Consider the following 25,777-nt stretch of genomic DNA (forward strand, 5'->3'; position numbering starts at 1 on the left):
CCAGTGCACTGCACCCCACTGCGGCGGCTTGCCTGACAGAGTCTGTTTGATTGAGCAGAGAGTCTGGGGAAAGAAGAACAGCCGGTAAAGTAGTGCACTATATAGGGAATAGGGTGCCATTTGGGACACACAGCCAGAGGGGAGGAGTGGATGAGGTAGCTAATGCACATGAACTTAAGCCATGCACTATGTGGGGGAAAAAACTTTGGGCCACTGCCAATATTAACATGTACCCCAGAAATGGGGGTCAGTTCCACTGTATGGCCACAAAGCTTTTTTAATACCTTTAATACTAATAATATACAATATACAGAGAGGATATAAAAGGGTATAGGACTAAACCAGATAAGATAAGTCAGTTAAATCATGCAATAGGTATAATGATAGTGTATTGTATCCATTTTGCCCGTGGCGAAAATGTACACCTGAAAATGTCAATATCGGGTCATAAAATGACAAGGAACCTCACAAATTCAAACTGTAATGAAAAACAAACAAACATCAATCTCAATAAATGTGTATTATTCTTGGACCCCATAATATCTGAATCATCGGTTTCTCTTACAGTAGCATATCCCACCCTCCCGCCAGAATCTAAAGATAGTAAACAAATGTAGTTTGGAGGGATCGCCGATTTGTATTCAACTTCTTGGACTTTCATACAAGCATACTTTTGCCAGGTGTCTGAGTCAGATAGCTGATGGATAGTCCTAGCATTTAAGAGAAATGAAAGCTGATGTGCCCGGCTAGCGGTATGGCACAAAGCCATTCATGATGGGAAGACAACGTCGCTGGTCAATGTGCTAAGAGCTAGGATAGCTCTCTCCTAGCTCTCTTCGTAAATGTGCCAACGTCCTTTTCCCACTGCGTCTCTAGCCAATCAGAAAATGGCTGCTGTCAGCTTTGGCTTGGTTGAAGTTGAGAGCGGCTATGTCAAAGGTGGAACCTCCGTGGCAGGGCTGCATGAAAACTCATGTTGAGATGGAGCACCTGCATAGTGCATATTGATAATAATTGGAGGGATGTTGTGCATACTCAGTTTTCACAAGTGTAAATTGTTTTGTCCTGTCAATAGTTGGTTTGTGAGGAGAACATTGCTGCATTGTTATTATTGGTAGCATTCTATGTTAATTGGAAATGTGACAATATAACCCATGCGTGTGTCAGGGGATGTGTGTGTGTGAGACGGAGAGAGAAGAGAGACAGAGATAGAAGGAAGGAAAGAAAGAAAGAAAGATCAGCCACATATCTATTTATGGCCCTATGTGAGCATGTGTAGGCATGATTTTATGTCTCAGTGTGTGTGTGTTCAAATAGCCCAGTGTTGGTTTATTGACAGTGTGGGTTTGCTTTTGGACCACTCCAGACTGTCATGTCAGTCCGGGGGGGGGGGGGGGGGGACGAGAAATTGGCCCAGTTTCGGTTGGCACCGATCTGACATTTTCGCAGAGTGTAATAGCTAGCACTGATGGCTGCCTTAGACTCGCACTCTATAATCTGTACCGCATGAGTACTACAGTACAGATTGCATAGTAATGCTGACCGGACATCATTCACCTTATACCTACTGTTGTAGTCATGTCAGCAAGCTGGGTCACTGCGTCGAGATAACCCACAGCTCAATTATGGTACAAGGATGAGCAGTGAGCAGCACATCTCTGGGCTGAGCCAGAGGGGAGGAGTGGATGAGGTAGCTAATGCACATGAACTTAAGCCATTTGGCTATGCACTATGTGGGGGGAAAACTTTGGGCCACTGCCAATATTAACATGTACCCCAGAAATGGGGGTCAGTTCCATTTCAAATCCTGTCGGTTGAATTGGACATGGCATCTCTCTGTACGAAATGCAATTCAATCCCTGAATTGCCTAGGGTTGAGAGGAAATTGACCCCGAAACCCAGCAGCAAACACCGTAAATGGCCTCTACCGTTGTTGGCTTAGCACTCTGATAGAGTCAACATTCATTCTTGTGGCTCTTCACCTTTAAGGAGACCCCTAAAACTCTGTCCACATTTCGTGGCGTTCTATCTGTGCAAGAGCTGCGCGAAGCTGAAAATATGAGCTTCTGCACTGCGCTACACTGAGCTTGTGCATTCTACGCAGCACAATCATCCACTGTCCAATGGAAAGCTCAGATTTTCAAAACGAACTTCTGGAGACTGTCAATTGTTCCATTCGTAAACAATAAGAATACCTATCGCAACATCAACGTGTATGACACAAAAATACTTGTTTACTGTTCTATCTGAATAATCACTACGATGTTCCAAGGCAAATAACAAGAGAAAAGTAATAAGGAATTTATGAACACATTATATCCTCCTGCTTCTAGCCGAGCATTTGGTTTGTAACAGCGGGGGTTTGTAGGGACCATGTTAGAAACCGGTTTATAAAAGCAATAAGGCACTTTGGTGGTTTGTGGTATATGGCCAGTATCCAGGCACTCTGCTTTGTGTCGTGCTTAAGAACAGCCCTTAGCTGTGGTGTATTGGCATTGTACTACACACCCCAAAAATGCCTAAATGTTAGGAATCCCTCTCTACATATGGCCACATCATATATTCATTGAAATCTGCTCAAATGTAATTTTACACCAACTCACAGAACCATTTAACCAAGATGTAGTTAAATAAGCAGCGGTGACATTGACTAGCAGCAGGGGAATGGAGACGGGAGGATGAAGAGGGAGGGTGGGATTCTCCAGGGGCCTGCAAGTGACTGAACATCTTCAAGAGCCTCCTGCCAGGAACATAACATGCTCTCGAGTGGTGACGCGCCAATGCCTTGTCACCTTTTGATAAGTAATCATGGGAAAGTCACTCCGCTGACCCGTCTGCTGCATAGCGCTGTCTGTGACGTCATAGTTTCCTGATAATATTAAGATATGGGATATACCTTATACAGTATATGCATCCTCATATATTTACTTTGTAAATGAGATATGGGGAAAGGTGAGTATACAATCAATTTTATATATGCCATACATTCCAAGTTTGGGAATATTGGAATGTTTTTCAATCAAGCACTGTGATGTCATATGCATAAGGATTTCAGTATAGGATTTACTGATTATATTATGATACATGATATACCATAGGGCATATGCTGCAGCACCAGTTCATACTCTGTAACTTACATTTGGAATAGTGAGTACATCGTCAATGTTATTACACATCATCTTTGGGACAGTTGATGACATTTTACTTTTGAGAAATGACATTTCAGGTATGTACTTAACACAGACTGTATTCTTCCCCCAGTGTCAAAGCTTGGTTCACAAAGTACTTGCTGACTGCCTCTTTAAGCAATAGTTACAGTTTGCATGGACAAATGAGATTGACGAACGACAAGTAGGGAATGGTCAAAGAAAAAAGGCAGGATGTCTTTGAGAACCATCACTTATTTTCATAAATTCATCATGGTTCCTTTGATGTTGGAATTCCAATTAATTTACTATCAGGAGAGATGGGCTGGGGAGAGATAAAGGATATGAGAGTTGTGTAGACCACTCATTTTTAGGGTGTATTACCCTGTCAAGCACAACACTGCTCAAGTATGACTCAATCTGTCTGTTTTTGATGATCTAAGGAAGGCTGCCAGGCTGTTCAGCAAAAGATCAAATGACTTGGGCTTTGAATCCTTGTGGAGTCTTACAACAGCCTAAAGCATTGTGTTTGTATGTGTGTGTGGGCATTGATTTCTTTACAACATAGTAGTGATTTGTGTATATTAATATACAATACAGTGCATGTGTGCAGTTTTCTTCTGGAGTATATCTGATATTATTGTCTATGGATGGAAATATATGACATGCCCTGAAAAACCCACAACATGTTGGATTAAATGGACACACCTACGTTTTAAACAGAGCAGGTATTTTTGGTTGGGTGTGTTGACGTGAGCTGGAATTGAAGTACCGCAGTAGCTTTTAATATTCTCCTTCTGCAGCTCTCTGTCTCTCTAACTTTTCTTCTCTCTCTCTCTCTCTCTCTCTCTCTCTCTCTCTCTCTCTCTCTCTCTCTCTCTCTCTCTCTCTCTATTTCTCCCCCTCTGTCTCTCTCTTTTACTCTGTCTGTTTCTCTAAATCTCTGTCTCTTTGTCTCTCTCTCTCAGTTTTTTCCATTTCCCTTTCTCTGTTTGTCGGTCTCTCTCAACCCCCGTCTCTCAGTCTCTCATCAACCACTCTCTCCTTCACTCCCCATAGAGAAGCAAGAGTACAGAGGGGGAATGCAGTTAGCGGTGCACTACCGTCAACCGCACAGGCTGCGTTTTCACTAGAAATAGCTTGACTCGTGGCACAGTCCAAGACATGACCCCAGGTGAGAGGAGCTTAGAGTGTAAATTAAAATATGTGTTTCAGGGAAGGTCGTCCTTGCAAGTTCGACTGAGAGGCAAGCGAGTGTGAAACCTCGTGGAATATATATATTTTTTTAAGTGAGCACTTAACTGGGGCTATCAGCCTTGCTCAAAGCCTTGCAGTCCCAAAACATGACATCACATATGTGATGGGACACTTGTTTGGGGAATGAAGCTCTGGTGGGCAACAGCTTCTGTTTATTCATAAAGACATAGTGAAGCAAATTAAGCATTGTGCTTTTAAGGTATCGAATTATAGAACAGGGATACATGAGAAACATTTGACCATTTTAGGTATTGAATAGAATGGGGATGCGTGGTATTACAGCCCATCTGATGATGGTTCTGTGTTTCTTCATTCAGGTGATGGGAACCCCAAGGAGAGTAGCCCTTTCATCAACAGCAGTGAAGACACAGAGAAGAGCCAGCAATACGATGGCAAACATATGGCTCTGTTTGAGGTATGTATACACACACACACACATGCAGGAACGAATGCAGACAGACAGACAGACAGACAGACAGACAGACAGACAGACAGACAGACAGACAGACAGACAGACAGACAGACACCTACTCATGCATATGCAACACAAGCCAACTGTATGATGACCAGAGTATGGTCCTGCCTGTGAGACTGGAATTTGTAGGCAGACACACACACAAACACACACACACACACACACACACACACACATTCACGGATCAGCGAGTGATTGAATAAGGGCCCTGACATCGATTAATGAGGGTAATTACTGTTTGAAGGGCGAGTGAACACCTCAGGTTAATACAAACACAGTTCCAAACTGCTACAGAAAATGACTGAGACAAAGCCATTTACCTTCATAAGCAAAAGTGTATTACATTTTTTCTCAAAGGGATCCTCATTTGAAATGATGAGTGGTTTGCTGCATATACTGTATTAAGTAGTTTGTATTCATATTGCACATTTTATATTTTACACCCCCAATTTTGTCATATTGCTTCCCGCTTTATTTTGCAACACGTCAGATATGCAGGGAATCCATCTTGCATCAATATGCTCACTACATTGCCTACTGCAGTAATGTTTTATTATGGAATTGACCAATTGTTATGTTATCCTGTTTGTGTCAATGTACTTTGCAGGAGGAGATGGAGACCAGTCCCATGGTATCGTCTATGCTCAGTAGTCTGGCAAACTACTCCAACCTCCCCCAGGGCAGCAAGGAGCACGAGGAGGAGGCCGACAATGAGGAGGAAGACAAAAAGAAGAAGAAACCTGTCAAGGTAAGTTGCTGTTGCAACACAGGTCAGTCAGACCAGTAACACAGCACTGGTCAGTCAGACCAGTAACACAGCACTGGTCACTCAGACGAGTAACACAGCACTGGTCAGTCAGACCTGTAACAACACTGGTCAGTCAGACCTGTAACATAACTGGCCAGTCAGACGGCAGGTAGCCTAGTGGTTAGAGCGTTGGACTAGTAACCGAAAGATTGCAAGATCAAATCCCTCAGCTGACAAGGTAAAAATCTGTTGTTCTGCCCCTGAACAAGGCAGTTAACCCACTGTTCCTAGGCCGTCATTGAAAATAAGAATTTGTTCTTAACTGACTTGCCTAGTTAAATAAAGGTAAAAAAGACCTGTAAGACAGCACAACTCAGTCAGAACCTGACTCACAGCCCTTTCACCCTGAGTTTTTCCCCATCTATTTCTGTTTGGTTTCATTCTATATTTCATTCTTGGTTATTTTTTCTGGCTCTCTGTTTACCTTCCTAATTTTTGTCAGTCCTTTTTACCTGGACTGTTCCTCTGCATTAACGTTTAAGTTACTTACTTTTACAGTCTTTTCAGTTTGCACTTTCCTTTTTCTGCCACTATATCCCTGATCCTGATCCCTGCACCAACCTCTTACCCACCAGTCCAGAGAAATGGCTGACTAGAACAGAGAGTTGAGAGATAGATATATCGGATTCAGTACCCCTCCAATGGTAGCGCCGAGCAGCAGAGGCTAATCTTCCCGGTCACCTTCCTCGGCCCTTCGATACTTAATTAGCCCGCTCGGTACGCCAAGCAGCTGCTTCTCCAATCAGCAGCCCATTCCAAAGGCAATCTCCCCATCACCCGGAGAGGCTTTTCATTAAGGCAGCCGATGGCGTTTATCATTCCGACAACGATCCCTTTCTCTCTCCTCTACTCTTTCCTCTCTCTCCCTTTCATCATCAACCCATTGAATATGACGGCTCGAGCGTTTCATATGGCGCAGTGTGAAAAGAGAGATTAGAGTGCAACATCAGGGGACAGTCTGGAGGTTGCCGGGGTTAAGATGGAAACCGTTCCCCCAATCTGTGTGGGCTGAGTATTTTTCCCCTGTGAGTTTCTATTGGGAAGAATTATGATGGTGTGGTGACAAATACTGCATCCCCATTTCTAATGGTGTTTTCCTTCCAGGTCATTGTGTTTTACAATGCCTCTTCATTTTCTTATTAGAAGCCCCAGTCTTGCATTAGTATTCATGCCGGTAGCCTTGCGAAGACTGTATCTTGATTAATGTTGCTTCATGTTATACTACAATTGTATCTGTAGTTTGACAGTGTTGATAATTGAGCTAAATGGAGATTTCACAGCTTACATATGCCCCTACTTAGCAAACAGAAAGTGGGGTTAAAATTGAACAGTATTCATTGTTATCCTGTAGCAGAATATTCCAGCAAGCAGGAATGGCCTGCAGCACTTCATGTTCTTCCTATGTACTTGGCTAAATGACACACATGCACATATAGACATAGGCACTTTTTCTACCCATGCACAAACATCTCCCCCTTCCCCCGCTCTTTCTCTCTCTCCTCTCCCTTCCCCTCTTTCTCTCTCACACTCACCATAGACATACAAATACAGATACACACCATTACTACACACACACACACACACACACACACACACACACACACACACACACACACACACACACACACACACACAAACATCTCTTCCCTCTCCTCTCCTTCTCTCTTCTCCCTCCCTGCCTCTGTCTCTCTCTTACACACACACAAGCACCATTGACAAGTGTGCAGCGGGTTAATCCATACCTGCATGCGGACATTTTGGAGGGAGATATTTGGTGCCCTCTCTCCTCTCTCGCTCCCCCTCTTTAGTAATTCAGCACACCTGAGCTGAAACGCATTAGCCCTGTCAGCTCCTGTTTGCGCAACAGAGTGTGAAGATGGCATTGCAAGCTCCTGGCCCCCGCGCCCCACACCTCTCGTTGCACCTCAGCACTTGTATTGCTTTAGAAGTCGAGGTACAGCATCTGTGCTCGCTCTGCTTACTATATTATCACCGCAGTTGTACAGTACTGTATACCCTCCAGCTACGTCAGCTTTCGTCCAGACAGTTACTGCGGTAGTAAGTTCAAGTCCACTCTTCTTTTCCCCTCAGCAACAGCCTTCTTTCTTCTCCTCTCCTTTCTTCTTTTTTTCCTATTACCTAATCTCCTCAGTTCTATTTCCCCTCCTCATTTTTCTCTTGTTACGTCCTCTGCAGCTAGGTCGTCCATTTACTCTCCTTTCCTCTACCTTTTTTTTTATCTCTTCTTCTTTCCTCCTCCCTCACATCATCTCCTCATTTCTCTTCTCCTCTTCTCTCACCTGACCCCATTTATCTCCTTCTCCCCATCCAAAACCAACCTCTTATACCAGGAAAAAGCTGTCGAAATGCCTTAACCAGTCCTCTATATATCCTCTTAAGCTGCCTACACACTACATGACACACAACACTTAACAGAGTTCTAAAAGCACATTTAATGGCTTTCATGATGGCATTTATGTAATGCATGAGACGATAAATATCAAACGTGTTTTGCTTTTGTTTAGGAGCCTGTACAACATTAGTAGACCATCTGTAGACAGCGCTCGTAGAACCTTTCACATAACACGAAAGAAGGAAGGCAGCAGTCCCACTCCTTGAGTGCTTTTTCTATATTGGATAGAGACGGTGAGATAGAGAAAGTTGAAAGAGGGTTTGTGTCAGAAGGGTGTGGGCCAGATTAGAATACACACCGACACATGTGGTCTGAAGTCAGCGACCCTAACAGCTAAACAACCCCAGGCCATGAAGGGTGCATTTGTAAAGAATCCTTATCGGAGAATAAGAGGGCCCTGTGAGTGGTCTCAGGTGGCTGTGGTGGCTAAGGGTCGAGTGAGGGGGTGATTGAGTAAGGGGCGGCGAGGATGGGGGCACCTGGGTGGCGAGGTGGCAGAGAGCTGGTTCTGAAGCAGCTGTTATGAGCGGGGGGGGGGTTGGCAGGAGGTGGAGCCTGCTGTGGGACCTCCGCACCTGAGCCAGATAGCACTGGGCTGACTGCGTATCCCAAGGGGTCGTGGGGCAGCTGTCTCTTCTCAACACTGCGGCGCCAACCCGTAGTGTCAACGCAGTCGCTGTGTTCGCCGCTCTCGGCTGTTCCAGCTCCAACGGTCTCGAGGGAAATCATCATGCTGCTAGCTACCAGCCGATTTTCTATTGGGCCTCACTAGTTCTCCGGATTATAGAAGTCTAGGTCCGGGATTGTATGGCACTCCTGGTCCAGGAATGAAATGCCAATGAATGCGAATGGAAGTGGAGCTCGCTAAAATAGAGGCATTGGATCCCCCATACGGAGTAATTCAATAGAAACAATTGTCCCATCTGCTGTGGCTACTTCTCAATGTAAACTAATTAGACACATTCTTTTTTTCTTTTTTTTTGCGTTACGTTTTGTCTTCCCAATCTTGTGGCATTTTGGGCTATCTCAACAAGTGTATTCTTCTTCAATATTATTGTGTAGGTTAAAGGACATGCTAACTGTCTCTCTGCCTGGTAGCTTTATAATAATCTTACTGAGACCCTGTATGTGTCCCAAATGGCACCCTATTCCCTACATAATGCACTCAGGTGGCTGCACTATCGAGGGAATAAGGTGCCATTTGGGACAGAAAGTTAACAAACAACCCTATGTTGTAAACAGTGTTGAAGCTTGTAGATAGCCATTTTCACAGCTTTTTTCCACTCTGGGTGTATGTTTCTGCAGGGATATATTGTGTATTGTTAGCCATCGAGACCGCTCCGACAGTAGACTGAGATACAGGGCTGACGGTCTTTTGTGTTGCTCTACTGTGTGTGGAAGCGCTGAAAATGACATAATTTGCCATATGGAGAACAGCTACAGAGGGCTATCTCTCACTTTGATTGTTGCTGTATTCCCCCTTTGTGGGGTCTTGTTGTGTATGGGTATTTGTCCACCCAGTGTGAATGGTGTTGTTGAGAATAGAGTGTAGATAGAAAGAGCCCATTGATATACACATACAGTAGCTAGGCGACTTCCCAAATGGAACCGTATTCCCTTTATAGTACACTACTTTTGACCAGGGCCCATACTGTCCTGGTTTGGATATTTTCTTTTCACATGGTCCTTTCCAGCGCGATACTAGGAACTATGGTGGATGCCTAACTAGGCCATTGCTGTACAGCTCAGCAGGGCTCAGCTCAGCTCAGTAGTGTGAAAAGGGTATTAGAGGGAATAATGACGCAGCTATCAAATGGAATTCACAGTTACACTGTAGATTGTTTTCACTGATTTAAGATGTGCTCCGGTTGAGAGTGTTTGGACACATTAATACGGTGTCCATATTAGGACAGTCTCAGGACTTGTCCTAATATGGACACCATACATAAAGGTCAACTGGGGAAATCAGAAGTTACGAGTACTCTTCAGATACTTCTTTGTAGAGGGGTGCTCTGTTAATTTGACCGCCCTCAAACAGAGTGGTTGTGCAAAGGATAGGAAGTTAGCAAAGCGCTACTTTATTCAACATCATAGTACCTATAGAAAATACATTTAATCTTGGGCGCCTCTCTCGTGTGATTTGTTACACACTGTTGGGTGCTATGTAAATGGAAGGATACAGTGTTGTCACTAGATGTTATTAGAATCTGACCCCTATACTCCGGCTGTAGTCCCCTGATCATGTTTCTGCAGGGACAGCGATTTACAGCAGTTTTTCAACTCTACACCAAAGTACTGATGGAAGGTGTACTTTCAGCCCACTACACCTGGAGTGTATTGTATATTACATGCATCCCTTGGGACCCCCAGCCACTCATATGGAAGTTCTGGAAATTCTATGTTTTTACTTATAGCCATGTTAAAGAGTGGATGAAAGATCGATGAAAATGGTGTAAAGTTGGAAAAAGACCTGTGGATTTATAATGACAATGTCACGGTCGTCGTAAAGATGGGACCAAGATGCAGCGGGAATGTGTATGCTCATCTTCTTTATTGAGAAGAAAACCAAAACAAACACTTAAACAAAAACAACGACGAGAAACTCCTGTGAGACATACAGCTACACATGGAACAACTACCCACAAAAACCCATAGAAAAACACCCCTACTAAATTGGACCTTCAATTAGAGGCAATGAGGAACAGCTGCCTCCAATTGAAGGTCAACCCAATAAACTAAACATAGAAATAGAAAACTAGAATGAACAGAGAAATATACCAACATAGAACATTAACCATAAAACCCCGAAACACATTAAACAAACACCCCTGCCACGCCCTGACCAAACTACAATAACAAACAACCCCTTTTACTGGTCAGGACGTGACAGACACATGTTGGCTCTCATTGAATCATTTAATATTCTGTGCTTGATAAAGAATCCACTTAATTCTCCTACATAATTTTTATTTAAAAGAGAATATTTCAGCCATATGTCATGCATATTTTAATCAAATGTTTGTTTAGACCAAACAGACATTCTAGGATCTACCTTTCGGTGTCTCTTTCACTCATTTAGCATAGGGGAAAGGTCAAAACAAATCCATTAAGCTCATAATAATTCAACCTATTACATAATAACTTAACTATAATCAGTACCACTGCCCCCGTATTGAAATCACTATTAACCATGCAACGTGTATTCATCTAATAACTGGAGCTGTTTCTGGAAATGTTGTATTGGTGAAATGGAATGTAGCCTATAAAACTTGGAGGCAAAAATAAAAGTATGGTGGTTGCAAAACCAAAATGCCATTCAATTATTTGAAAAAGTTAATTATATTCTGACAAAAGTCATGACACAAAAATCTGACAGCAATCTCTAAATAAGTGGAAGGCCTAGTGAACTTTAGAGTTTGAATTTAGAATAGAAAAAAACTTTGAGATTCTTGCCGCACACTGAAGGGCACAGCCACAGCAGCTCTCTCATTTGCATAAGCCAGACAACAGGCAAACTGTGAGAGTCATTGCCATAAGGAGAGAGAGATGACAAAGATGGACTGACATTTGTTCTTCACCGCTCCCATAGGCAACGTGAGAATGCGTGGTTTTGATCATTGATTAAAGGTGAATAAAATTCCCAGTATAAATCATCCTTGTGGTGTTGCTTGTGGGTGTAAAATAGGATTTCAAAGAATAGATGTTAGGTGAACTGTCAAATAAAAACCAACAGAGGGAAATTAACAAAAACAGGTCAGCTAAAGTGTCAGCTTCACTTCCTATGGCCCCTAAGTACAGTATGGTGTCACCTAACGGGCAAAATATTGACAGGGGGAAATAGGCTAGAAGAAGAGGTTCCACAAAACATATGGGGCTGAATCTTACCTTGAGTTACAAAATAAGGATTTGGCCCAGATTAACCATAATTCAGGATTACTCCAGACTACTTTACTAGAGTACTTTACCACATTGGTATGGAAGATATATTTGACTAATACTCTCAGGGGTCAGGTTTGATACAGAACAACATAATATGTTTAACAAACTGGATTCGGACCCGGGTCTCCTGCCTGCCACAAGACTGCACAATCCCGCTCGACTAAACCTAGTCTTCAGGTTTGCAGGCAATGTAACATTGTCTACACGGTTTCAGCAGCATTTCTCAAGTGATGAGCTTTCTAATTGGAACTCTGCGTGTGCACTTGGCCTGTTGTTCCTCGGGAAAATGAGAATATAATTATGTTTGTGTGACTTTTTAAGACTCTCCAAACAGGCTCTTATTAATATCCGAAGCCCAGCTTTTCAAATCAAATTATATCAGACCCAGAATTTGCACGCTTAATATTCATTTAATGTCAGGACTTCATCAGGATGCCCTTTTTCTCTCGTAGATGATATAATTAAAAAGACTAGTTTCTCAACTCAACAGCTGCTGCCAGTTCAAGCCCCAGGAATGTTCTCTCGCATTAGTCAGTGCCCCCCAGGCCTGGAAAACTCTCAGAATCGCAGTTAAGAAGCATTAAAGTATCAAAGTTAACATTATGCTCAAGAAACATTACAACCATCTCATCCTGTTGTGTTCTCAAGGTCTTCGTCATCACTTTCAGCTTCATATTGGACAATGACTTCCCTTAAAGCCATTACTGCTTCACAACACCTACAGGTACACACCAGACTGACACATCAAAAACAATGTCTGTAGATAAGCTTATTTTAAAAGAATTGTCGGCCAGCCCTCTTCACATCCTCATCGATCCTATTCATCAGACTGGCAGTGATGTCACCATAGAAATAGAATCACTAGAATAGGCCTTCCTCCTGGGACTACTTCCTGCTTTACTCCTAGATTGAAGATGACAAACATTAACGGGTTTCTGATATCTCAATAACTCTTTGCAACAATGGGACCAGCTATGCTAGTCAGCAACGGCACTGGTAGCTAGCAACGGTGCTGGTCACAGATTTGTGACGACGCTGTCGTAACCTGTATATTTTCGAGCTAGCTTTACTCCTATGGGAACACCCTAAATAGCCGCAGTCCAAGCATTGTGACATCATTGAGTTGTTAAGGGACTTCCGTTCTAGTGATTATATTTCTGTGGATGTCACAGCCATTTAAAATTACAGATTGTGCTGTAATTATATCTATTGAATTGCCTCAATTGAGGTTAATTGTCATGGAGAATGATTTTGAAGTCGAAGTTTGACATTTACAGTGATTTTACATTATCAAGAGCATATCATAAATGATTCTTCAAGGAAACTGTGTTCCACCCATTTTGAACTAATTTCCTCACTATTTTCCCCTTGAGACTTTGATTATGCATTCCAAGTGGAAGTGCTGAGATGCAGCATAAGTCTTTGATTTTAAATCTCATAAGAAATTGCCAGCAAGGGTCTGTTCACTCACTTAGGATCACCACTGGATATTGGGACAATTACGTTTTATTGGCCGAAGTTGTCCTTGAGCCGGAAATGAATATGACTCCATTATGCATGGGGGTCAACTGTGGCGCACTTCAACTGTAACACACTCACACGTATGCACACACACATACACATGCACACACACCTAGCCAACCATGCACGCATGCACACACATACACACACACACACACACACACACACACACACACACACACACACACACACACACACACACACACACACACACACACACACACACACACACACACACACACACACACACACCACATAAAGCATATCCCAAAAAACAGGAGGAGAAACTGCCCATTAATAAATCTAGCAAACAACACAGAGCCTCTCCACCCATCTTTTATCAGTAATTGCAGTCCATGGGTTGGCCTTGAAACTCTGTCAATGTGCCATCCAGCTCCTAGGCCATTCATTCCCATGGGAGGAAAGAAAATTTTGAAATACTCTATGGAAAAACAGAATAGTATCAGCGTGTTTTTAATAGACTACCATATTGCACCCGGGGTTAGAATTACTCACTGACTCTTGGTGGTGCTGTAGTCCTAGTGGACTGTGTACGATTGTAACTTTCCCAAAATTCCCAGGTTTCCCTGAAATTGTTGTCTGAGAAATCCTTGACTACGGTTACTTGTCACGTGGTTCACACATCCATTAACCCAGTCATTAAAGACCTCATGTACCGTAATGTCCGGACTATTGAGCGCACCTGAATATAAGCCGCACCCACTGAATTTAAAAATATATATTATTTTGAACATAAATAAGCCGCACATGTCTATAAGCCGCAGGTGCCTACCGGTACATTGAAACAAATTAACTTTACACAGGCTTTAACGAAACACGGCTTGTAACAAAAATAAATAGGCTTTAACGAAACACGGCTTGTAACAAAAAATAAACAATTAGCAGTAAACAGTAGCCTACCAAGAAAGTCATTGGTCACTATCTTCCTCCTCCTGTACACTGAAACCACTGAAGTCATCTCCTTCGGTGTCGGAGTTGAATAGCCTCAGAATTGCTTCATCCGATATTGGATCGTTTTCATTGTCGCTCTCGTCACTTTCATCCGGAGGCAAATCCCCCGCTGAGCCCTCTTCAACACACAGCAGTCCAGCCTTTCGAAACCCGTTGATGATACTGGATTTTTTGACAATACTCCACGCTGTCAGGACCCACAAATTTGAAAGCGGGATAAATTAGCTGCGTCATTGTTTAAACCGCGAGGTTCAAAGCGTGGGAAAAAAGTTGCGGCTTATAGTCCGGAATTTACGGTACCTAAAGTGTGTGTCCACTTCCTCTTCCCCTCCATACAGGCTCCAGCGCTGGGGACCCTGATGGGAGTGTACCTCCCCTGCATCCAGAACATCTTCGGGGTGATCTTGTTCCTGCGGATGACCTGGATGGTTGGCATCGGAGGAGTCATTGGCTCCTTCATCATCGTCTTCATGTGCTGTTCCACTGTAAGTACCTGTGTTCGAATTTGAGACACCTACATGCAGGGATGGAAATGAAGCTAGCACGCTAGCCTGTGGCTAGTACTTTTTAGACCGAATTAGTACAAATTTCAATCTGCTAGCCTGGCTGGCCAGTGCCCAAAATCCTTAACTTCCATCCCTGCCCGCATGTAATGAGACTGTGTTAGCCTTTTGAGCTAAAGTCTAGGCAGTCTAACCTCTACGGGATGGGAGTCCCTAAACCGGGACGGTTGTTGCTAACGTGCGCTAATGTGACTAGAATGACGTTGTATACAACAGCCAACTTTCCGGGACATTGACATGTCTTATATGGGAGGAAAACTTAAAGTCTTGTTAATCTAACTGCAGTGTCCAATTAACAGTAGCTATTACAGTGAAAAATACCATGCTATTGTTTGAGGAGAAAAAACTTTTATCACGGCAACTGGTTTGATACATTCACCTCTGAAGGTAAATAATGTACTTACATTCAGTAATCTTGCTATGATTTGTCATCCCAGAGATAAATTGTAGCATAGATTTGTTTGATAAAATCCATTCTTATGTTCAAATGTAGGAACTGGGGTCGACAGTTTGACCCCACTGCTGTCTCTGGCTCCACACCCACCCCGCCCGGCCATCTAGATGTGTGAAAGTTAGTGTATAAGCTAATGATCCATCATGTATGACATTCCTGGGAGTGTGTAAGCTTACATTTTTTATTACCATAGCATTTTTGTATGTTCTCTATAGTTATGTACTTGAAAATGTATCAATTGACCAATTTGGCACATTTGGGCAAACTCCTGGCAGACTTGATACAAAATATTCTGCAGTTGTATTATCTTTTACCAGATCTAATGTGTTATATTCTCCTACATGAATTTCACATTTCCACAAACGTCAGTGTTTCCTTTCAAATGGTATCAAGACTATGCATATCCTAGCTTCATTTTAGGTGAACATTTAAAAAAAGTTTACGATCCATTGTCAATGTCTTCATGTGCTGTTACACTGTAAGTGTCTTTCAAATCAGTGTCTTTCAAATCAAGTAATCTAACAATTCCATAACAACTACCTAATACACACAAATCTAAGTAAAGGAATTGAGTAAGAATATATAAATATAAATATATGGATGAGCAATGACCGAGCGGCATAGGCAAGATGCAATAGATGGTATAAAATACAGTATATACATATGAGATGAGTAATACAAGCTATGTAAACATTATTAAAGTGGAATTATTAAAGTGACTAGTGATCCATTTATTAAAGTGGCAAATTATTTCAAGTCTGTATGTAGGCAGCAGCCTCACTGTGTCTGTGTTACTCATGGGGTTGGGGGGTTGAATTTGGGGGTGGACTGCATGCTAGACTGTGTTAGACTGATGAGCTAAAGCCTATGCTCCTTTGTTAATGTGTTCATGTGCTGTTTCACCCTAACTACAGTGCCTTCAGAAAGCATCTACACCTCTTGACTTTTTCCACATTTTGTTGAGTTACAGGCTGAATAAAACATGTATTAAATTACAATGTAGTGTCACTGGCCTAACCACAATACCCCATAGTGTCAAAGTATAATATATATATTTTTTTTTTTACAAATTAAATATAAATGAAAAGCTGAAATGTCTTGAGTCAATAAGTATTCAACCCCTTTACTATGGCAAGCCTAAATAAGTTCAGAAGTACACATTTGCTTAACAAGTCACATAATAAATTGCATGGACTGATTTTTGAATGACTACCTCATCTCTGTACCCCACACATCTGTAAGGTCCCTCAGTCGAGCATTACATTTCAAACACAGATTCAACCACAAAGACCAGGGAGGTTTTCCAATGCCTCACAAAGAAGGGCACCTATTGGTAGACATTGAATGTTCCTGAGTGTCTTAGTTACAATTTTGAATTAAATCTGATTTAAAATCTATGTCAAGACTTGAAAATGGCTGTCGAGCAATGATCAAAAACCAACTTGACAGAGCTTGAAGAATTTTGAAAATAATAAAGTGCAAATATTGTACAATAGAGGTGTGCAAAGCTCTTAAAGACTTACCCAGAAAGACTCACAGCTGTAATCGCTGCCAAAGGTGATTCTAACATGTATTGACTCAGGGGTGTGAATATTTATGTAAATTAGACATTTCCGTATTTCATTTTCAGTAAACATGCTTTCACTTTGTCATTATGAGGTATTGTCTGTCGATGGGTGAGAGAAAAATAATCAATTTAATAAATGTTGAATTCAGGCTGTAACACAACAATGTGGAATAAGTCAAGGGGTATGAATACTTTCTGAAGGCACTGTATTTTTATTTACATGTATATTAACGTAACCTTTACTCGGCTACGTAGCCCATTAAGAACAACTTTTCTTTTACAATAACAAACTGGATGGTTAAGAGGTGAACAGCTTTTAAAAAGTGACAATGTTTCCTAGCCTCTATTGTCAGCACAACCATTTTTAGTGCTATGCCTTTAGCACCGAACAAGGTGTCACTGAGCAGTGGCAGCTACAATATGATTGGGTTTGACTGTTTGACATGTGTTTGTCATAATACAGTACATCACATTGGTTACTCCCAAATGATCTCAATGCATGATTCTCATTCTGTACTGCCAAAGAGAGGAGGTGCACTTACATATCCCAGTAGACCCCATTTTATTACAAACATGTCAACTCATGTCAGCGCCAATGTTCTCTCTATGGGTTTGACTTCAGTTTTGAACCCATGAAATGCGATTTTAAGTGGTATTGATGGCTCGTTTAAAAGCAACCGAATATTACACTGAACAAAAATGTAAACGCAACATGTAAAGTGCTTGTCCCATGTTTCATGAGTTTAAGTAAAAGATCCCAGAAATTTTCCGTACGCACAAAAAGCTTATTTATCTCAAATTTTGTGCACAAATTTGTTTACATCCCTGTTAGTGAGCATTTTATCCTTTGTCAAGATAGTCTATCCACCTGACAGGTGTGGCATATCACATAACTGATTAAACAGCATGATTATTACACAAGACTCCAGCCACCCAAGTCATAGACTGTTCTCTCTGCTACCGCTTGACAAGTGGTACCGATGCACCAAGACTGGAACCAACAGTACCCTGAAGAGCTTCTACCCCCAAGCTATAAGACTGACTCTGGAATATCCGCATTGACCCTTTTTGCACTAATCAATCAAATTTAAATCAAATGTATTTATAAAGCTCTTCTAACATCAGCTGATGTCACAAAGTGCTGTACAGAAACTCAGCCTAAAACCCCAAACAGCAAGCAATGCAGGTGTAGAAGTACGGTGGCTAGGAAAAACTCCCTACAAAGGCCGGAACCTAAGAAGAAACCTAGAGAAAAACCAGGCTATGAGGGGTGGCCAATCCTCTTCTGGCTGTGCTGGGTGGAGATTATAACAGAACATGGCCAAGATGTTAAAATGTTAATAGATGACCAGCAGGGTCAAATAATAATAATCACCGTGGTTGTCGAGGGTGCAACAGGTCAGCACCTCAGGAGTAAATGTCAGTTGACCTTTCATAGCCGATCATTCAGAGTATCTCTACTGCACCTGCTATCTCTAGAGAGTTGAAAACAGCAGGTCTGGGACAAGGTAGCACGTCCGGTGAACAGGTCAGGGTTCCATAGCCGCAGGCAGAACAGTTGAAACTGGAGCAGCAGCATGACCAGGTGGACTGGGGACAGCAAGGAGTCATCAGGCCAGGTAGTCCTGAGGCATGGTCCTAGGGCTCAGGTCCTCCGAGAGAGAGAGAGAGAGAGAGAGAGAGAGTGAGAGAGAGAGAGAGAGAGAGAGAGAGAGAGAGAGAGAGAGAGAGAGAGAGAAAGATACTTTTTTGACTCACGATGCTGTTACTGTTTATTATCTATCCCATTGCCTAGTCACTTTATCCCTACATACAGTGCATTCGTAAAGTATTCAGACCCCTTGACTTTTTCTATATTTTGTTACGTTACAGTCTTATCCTAAAATGTATTCATTTTATGTTTTTCCTCTTCAATCTACACACAATACCCCATAATGACAAAATGAAAACAGGTTTTTAGAATTTCTTTCAAATGTATTAAAAATAAAGAACAGAAATACCTTATTTACAAAAGTATTCAGACCCTTTGCTATGAGACTTGGACTTGAGCTCAGGTGCATTCTGTTTCCATTGATCATCCTTGAGATGTTTCTACCACTTTATTGGAGTCCACCTGTGGTAAATTCAATTGATGGACATGATTTGTAAAGGCACACACCTGTCTATATAAGGTTCCACAGTTGAGAGTGCATGTCAGAGCAAAAACCAAGCCATGAGGTCGAAGGAATTGACCGTAGAGCTCCGAGACAGGATTGTGTTGAGGCACTGATCTGGGGAAGGGTACCAAAAAATGTCTGCAGCATTGAAGGTGCCCAAAAACACAGTGTCCTCCATCACTCTTAAATGGAAGAAGTTTGGAACCTCCAAGACTCTTCTTAGAGCTGGTCACTCGGCCAAACTGAGCAATCGGGGGAGAAAGGCCTTGGTCAGGGAGGTGACGAAAAACCCGATGGTCACTCTATAAGAGATCCAGAGTTCCTCTGTGGAGATGGAGAACCTTCCAGAAGGACAACCATCTCTGCAGCACTCCACCAATCAGGCCTTTATGGTAGTGGCCAGAACTCCAAGTCTGCTTGGAGTTTGCCAAAAGGCACCTAAAGGACTCTTAGACCATGAGAAAAAAGATTCTCTGGTCTGATGAAAGATTGAACTTTTTGGCCTGAATGCGAAGTGTCACGTCTGGAGGAAACCTGGCACCATCCCTATGGTGAGGCATGGTGGTGGCAGCATCATGCTGTGGGGATGTTTTTCAGTGGCAGGGACTGGGAGATTAGTCAGGATCGAGGGAAAGATGAACGGAGCAAAGTATAGAGACTGGGCCAGACTGGGTCAGAGGTTCACCTTCCAACAGGACAATGACCCTAAGCACACAGCCAAGACAACGAAGGAGTGGCTTCGGGACAAGTCTCTGAATTAACTTTAGTGGCCCAGCCAGAGCCCAGACTTGAACCCGATTGAACATCTCTGGAGAGACCTAAAAATAGCTGTGCAGCGACGCTCCACATCCAACCTCACAGAGCTTGAGATGATCTGCAGAGAATAATGGGAGAAACTCCCCAAAAACAGGTTTGCCAAGCTTGTAGCGTCATACCCAAGAAGAGTCGAGGCTGTAATCGCTGCCCAAGGTGTTTCAACACAATACTGAGTAAAGGGTCTGAATACTTATGTTGAATTGATATTTAAGTTTTAATTTTTTATAAACTTGCAAAGATTTCTAAAAAACACTTTCCTTTGTCATTATGGAGTATTGTGTGTAGATTGGTGAGGGAAAGAGTGATTTAATCAATTTTAGAATAAGGCTGTAACGTAACAAAATGTGGAAAACGTCAAGGGGTCTGAATACTTTCCTAATGCACTGTATAAATGTTATCAAAATTATAAACAGAGGCAATCTAAGTTGGTTCAGTCTGAACATCTCACCGTTGGTTTGGCATTGGTAGCTTAAATGGTGTAGGAGGAGAGACGCCCAAATGTTCACATTTTCCACATGTACTGTGCCTTCAGAAAGTATTCCTACCCCTTGACTTATTCCACATTTTGTAGTGCTACAGCCTGAATTCAAAATTGATTAAAATTATTTCGATTTTCACCCCCCTACACACAATACCTCATAATGACAAATTGAAAACATGTTTAGTAATGTTTTCTAATTTATTTGAAATGAAATAGAAAAATATGACATTTACATAAGTCAATTCTTTATAGAAGCACCTGTGGCAGCAATTAGAGCTGTGAGTCTTTCTGGGTAAGTCTCTAAGAGCTTTCCAAACCTGGATTGTGCAACATTTGCCCATTTATTCTTTTCAAAATTCTTCAAGCTCTGTGAAATTGGTTGTTGATTTTTTGCCAGAGATTTTCATGTAGATTTAAGTCAAAACTGTAAAATGGCCACTCGGGAATATCCAATGTTGTCTTTGTGCATTTGGCCTTGTTTTTAAGGTTATTGTCCTGCTGAAAGGTAAATGTGTCTCCCAGTGTCTGAAAAACTCCTCAGTCGTTAATGAGTGCAAGCATATCCATAACATGATACAGCCACCACTATGCTTGAAAATATGGAGAATGGAACCCAATGATGTGTTGTATTGGATTTGCCCCAAACATAACACCTTGTATTCAGGACAAAAAGTGAATTGCTTTGCCAAATGTTTTGCTTTATCGCTTTAGTGCCTTGTTGCAAACAGGATGCATGCTTTGGAATATTTTTTATTCTATACAGGCATCATTCTTTTCACTCTGTCAATTAGGTTAGTATTGTGGAGTGACTACAATGTTGTTGATCCATCCTCAGTTTTTTTATTATCACAGCCACTAAACTCTCTATCTGTTTTAAATTCACCATTGGCCTCATGGTGACATCCCTGAGCAGTTTCCTTCCTCTCCGGCAACTGAGTTGGGAAGGATGCCTGTATCTTTGTAGTGACTGGGTGTATTGGTATACCATCCAAAGTGTAATTAATAACTTCACCATGCTCAAAGGTATATTCAATGTCTGCTTTTTTTTAACCTATATATCCAATAGGTGCCCTTCTTTGCGAGGCATTGGAAAACCTCCCTGGTCCTTGTGTTTGAATTGTGTTTGAAATTCACTGCTCGACTGAGGGACCTTACAGATAATTGTATGTGTGGGGTACAGATATGAGGTAGTCATTCAAAAATCATGTTAAACACTATTATTGCACACAGCGAGACCATGCAACTTATTATGTGACTTGTTAAGCAAATTTTTACTCCTGAACTTATTTAGGCTTGCCATAACAAAGGGGTTGAATACTTATTGACTCAAGACATTTCAGCTTTTCATTTTTTATTAATTTGTAGAACTTTCTAAAACAGAATTCCACTTTGACACTATGGGGTATTGGGTGTAAATGAAGGCTGTAAATCAACAAAATGTGGAAAAAGTCAACGTGTGTGAATACTTTTTGAAGGCGCTATAAGTCTATGGCAATTGTATTGCCATTGAAATGCCTTGGGAGCTCATTTAAATATTGTTGTAGTACAAAAAGTTTAAGTAATATAGCAAATATTTTCTCTAACAATCTAAGTAAGTGCAGTCTGCACATTTGGAAGTTGGTTCCATGTTAAGCTATTAAACGACTTAGTGTGCGGAATAAATCAAATAATAATAATATGAGTAAGAAAGAAATCTAGAGTTGTTCATTGCTTTGCATGCACACCTAACTAGACGTTGGACTGATGTCTGTGCCCAGTGGGTGTTTATTGGATAATACATGTTAAATTTACTTTTTCCTCTTGTATTTTCTCCATTAATCCTCCATATTTTTTATGTTTATCAAGGATATATATTCCTTGCTATTTAAAAATGTGCCATTTTATTTAAAGTATTACATTTGAAAGATAAATATGGTTAATGAAAAAGTATGTTAAAACTCGGATGGTACGAGGACACAAATCCCCTGAGATGTAGATCAAAGCATGTTGAAAAAAGACCTGTGGAAAAGAGAACCCTGACACACACACACACACACGCACACACACACACACACACACACACACACACACACACACTCACACACACACACACACACACACACACTTTACCTATACTGACAGACACACAAATATATGTAATGCACGCACATGCAGACTCTCTCGTACACGCACACACACACACACACACACACACACACACACACACACACACACACACACACACACACACACACACACACACACACACACACACACACCCTATCAGTCACACAGCTCAGCCCTGAGCCCTGGCACGCTGGGGCTTGAGTGTGATCAGTCTCGGAGCAGCCCCCTCCTGTCTTCCCCTGAGCCCCTTACATAACTCAGCTAGTCTCTGAACCTACCGCATAGCAGATAAGGCAATCCAGGGGAGAGAGAATGCCACATTACATCAGCCAGGAAAGATATGGTGTGTGTGTGTGTGTGTTTGTGTGTGTGTTCACACGCATTTGTGTGTGTGGGTGTATGTCCATGCATGTGTGCGTGTGTGTGCAATGGTAATAGGAGCAACCCATCTGAGTGTCTTCCCTTCTCCCGTTACACAAACAGCCGTATAAATAAGCTCTGCGCAGAGCACTCCCTTTACTGGCTGTGTTCTCAAACCAAAATAACTATCCCGAAATTGGTTCTGTTATCGTTTTCAGAACATACATTAGGTTGCGGCAAATGTTCTCATAAAACAAAAACTGTCCAGTTGTGCTGATGATTATACAATGTTTGTATAAAACATTCGCCTGACATTGCAAGAACATTCCCAAAACACATTTCTTCTGTTTTTTTATTTGATTTTATTAGGCTCTCTTTCAGTCTCCATTTGGACAAATCTTCAAAGAGTGCTTAAACATGAAAATACAATTGATAATACAATCACATTTTCACATATAACATACTGTTACAAACAACAAACATAATACACTGACATATTGATCAGATAAATACTCTAACAGGCTGAAAAGATACAGTAGATTGGATCCTTGATCTACCATAGTCATGCACAACCTTCCAATTTATATTTAAATGGTTCTAAAGTATTGTTTGAATTTATATATTGAAAATTGAAAGGTTTCCAGTTTGCTCAAATAAATTACTAAATGTCTTTATTGCTCTGAATCTAAATGTTATTTTGCCTATTCCTCTTTTCTGCCGGATTAACACATAGATGGTGTACAATTTATTTCTAGTATTGACTGAATGTCTGTCTCTTACCAACTGAATACTGTTGTGAATAGGCCGTTTTAAATGGTGTACATTGTGAAATTAAATAAGCATGTTATTTTTAAATTACAGTGCATTCAGAAAGTATTCAGACCCCTTGACCTTTTCCGCATTTTGTTACGTTACAGCCTTATTCTAAAATTGATTAAATCTTTTTTTTCCCTCATCAATCTACACACAATACCCCATAATGACAAAGCATCAACAGGTTTTTAGACATTTTTACAAATGTATTTAAAATAAAAAGCTGAATTATCACATTTACATAAGTATTCAAACCCTTTACTCAGTTCTTTGTTGAAGCACCTTTGGTAGCAATTACAGCCTCGACTCTTCTTGGTATGACGCTTCAAGCTTGGCACACCTGTATTTGGGGAGTTTCTCCCATTCTTCTCTGCAGATCCTCTCAAGCTCTGTGAGAGATGTTCGATCGGGTTCGACCTCATTCTGAGCCACTCAAAGACATTAAGAGACTTATCCCAAAGCCACTACTGTGTTGTCTTGGCTGTGTGCTTAGGGTTGTGGTCCTGTTGGATGGTGAACCTTCGCCCCAGTCTGAGGTCCTGAGCGCTCTGGAGCAGGTTTTCATCAAGGATCTTTCTGTACTTTGCTCCATTCATCTTTCCCTCGATCCTGACTAGTCTCCCAGTCCCTGTCGCTGAAAAACATCCCCACAGCATGATGCTGCCACCACCATGCTTCACCGTAGGGATGGTGCCAGGTTTCCTCCAGACGTGACACTTGGCATTCAGGTGGAAGAGTTCAATCTTGGTTCCATCAGACCAGAGAATCTTGTTTCTCGTGGTCTGAGAGTCCTTTAGGTGCCTTTTGGTAAACTCCAAGTGGGCTTGGGTGCCTTTTATTGAGGAGTAGCTTCTGTCTGGCCACTCTACCATAGGTCTGATTGGTGGAGTGCTGCAGAGAGGGTTGACCTTCTGGAAGGTTCTCCATCTCCACAGAGGAACTCTGGAGCTCTGTCAGAGTGAACATAAGGTTCTTGGTCACCTCCCTGACCAAGGCCCTTCTCCCCCTGATTGCTCAATTTGGCCAGGCGGCCAGCTCTTGGAAGAGTCTTGGTGGTTCCGAACTTCTTCCATTTAAGAATGATGGATGCCATTGTGTTCTTGGGGACCTTCAATGCTGCAGAAATGTTTTGGTACCTTTCCCCAGATCTGTGCCTCGACACAATCCTGTCTCGGAGCTCTATGTACAATTCCTTTGACCTCATGGCTTGTTTTTTTTCTGACATGCGATGTCAACTGTGGGACCCTTTATAGACAGCTGTGTGAATTTCCAAATCATGCCCAATCAATTGAATTTACCACAGGTGGACTCCAATCAAGTTGTAGAAACATCTCAAGGATGATCAATGGAAACAGGATTCACCTGAGCTCAATTTCGAGTCTCATAGCAAAGGGTCTGAATATTTATGGAAATAAGGTATTTCATTGTTATTTTTGCAAAATTTCTAAAAACCTGTTTTCACTTTGTCCTTATGGGGTATTGTGTGTAGATTGGTGAGGAAAATGTTATATTTAATCAATTTTAGAATAAGGCTGTAGCGTAATAAAATGTGGAAAAGGGGAAGAGGTCTGAATACTTTCCAAATGCACTGTGTCTTGTTGATTGATGACCACCCAAGACCATTGTGAATGACTTCAACAGAATAATCATATCTCCAACTTAAAACAATCCTTGCCTCCTAATCTCACTTGCTGATGCTTTTCCCCAGACCACAGAACAGTAGTTCACCTGACTCCCAAATAATGTTTGGGTTATTTGGTTAAGAATTTGTCCCGGTAAATATTTAGCTATCCTTATGATCATAAAAGCAGTTTTTTAATTTATTTTTTATAGATTAGTTATTTGAGATGACCATGATACGCAATTGTCTTGCTGCAGCCCTAGTAGTTTGGTTTCTGCCACTTCCTCAATTTGTACTCCCCTCATGCTT

The 25,777-nt window shown here is 41.7% G+C and overlaps 1 protein-coding gene across 4 annotated transcripts in view; it reads left to right on the forward strand.

Annotated features, from left to right (window-relative positions):
- The window catches only part of LOC106565077 (solute carrier family 12 member 5), a 341,358-nt gene that overhangs the window by 214,811 nt on the left and 100,770 nt on the right, over nt 1-25,777 (forward strand). For all 4 annotated transcript variants that reach the window (XM_014131710.3, XM_014131711.3, XM_014131712.3 and 1 more), the window contains exons 2-4: nt 4,721-4,818; nt 5,486-5,626; nt 14,870-15,016. In XM_014131710.3, coding sequence (XP_013987185.1) covers nt 4,721-4,818; nt 5,486-5,626; nt 14,870-15,016 — 386 coding nt within the window. The remainder of the gene's footprint in view (nt 1-4,720; nt 4,819-5,485; nt 5,627-14,869; nt 15,017-25,777) is intronic.

The sequence above is a fragment of the Salmo salar genome, chromosome 12, assembly GCF_965601325.2.
Source record: "Salmo salar chromosome 12, fSalSal1, whole genome shotgun sequence".
In the NCBI taxonomy this organism is placed as follows: domain Eukaryota; kingdom Metazoa; phylum Chordata; class Actinopteri; order Salmoniformes; family Salmonidae; genus Salmo; species Salmo salar.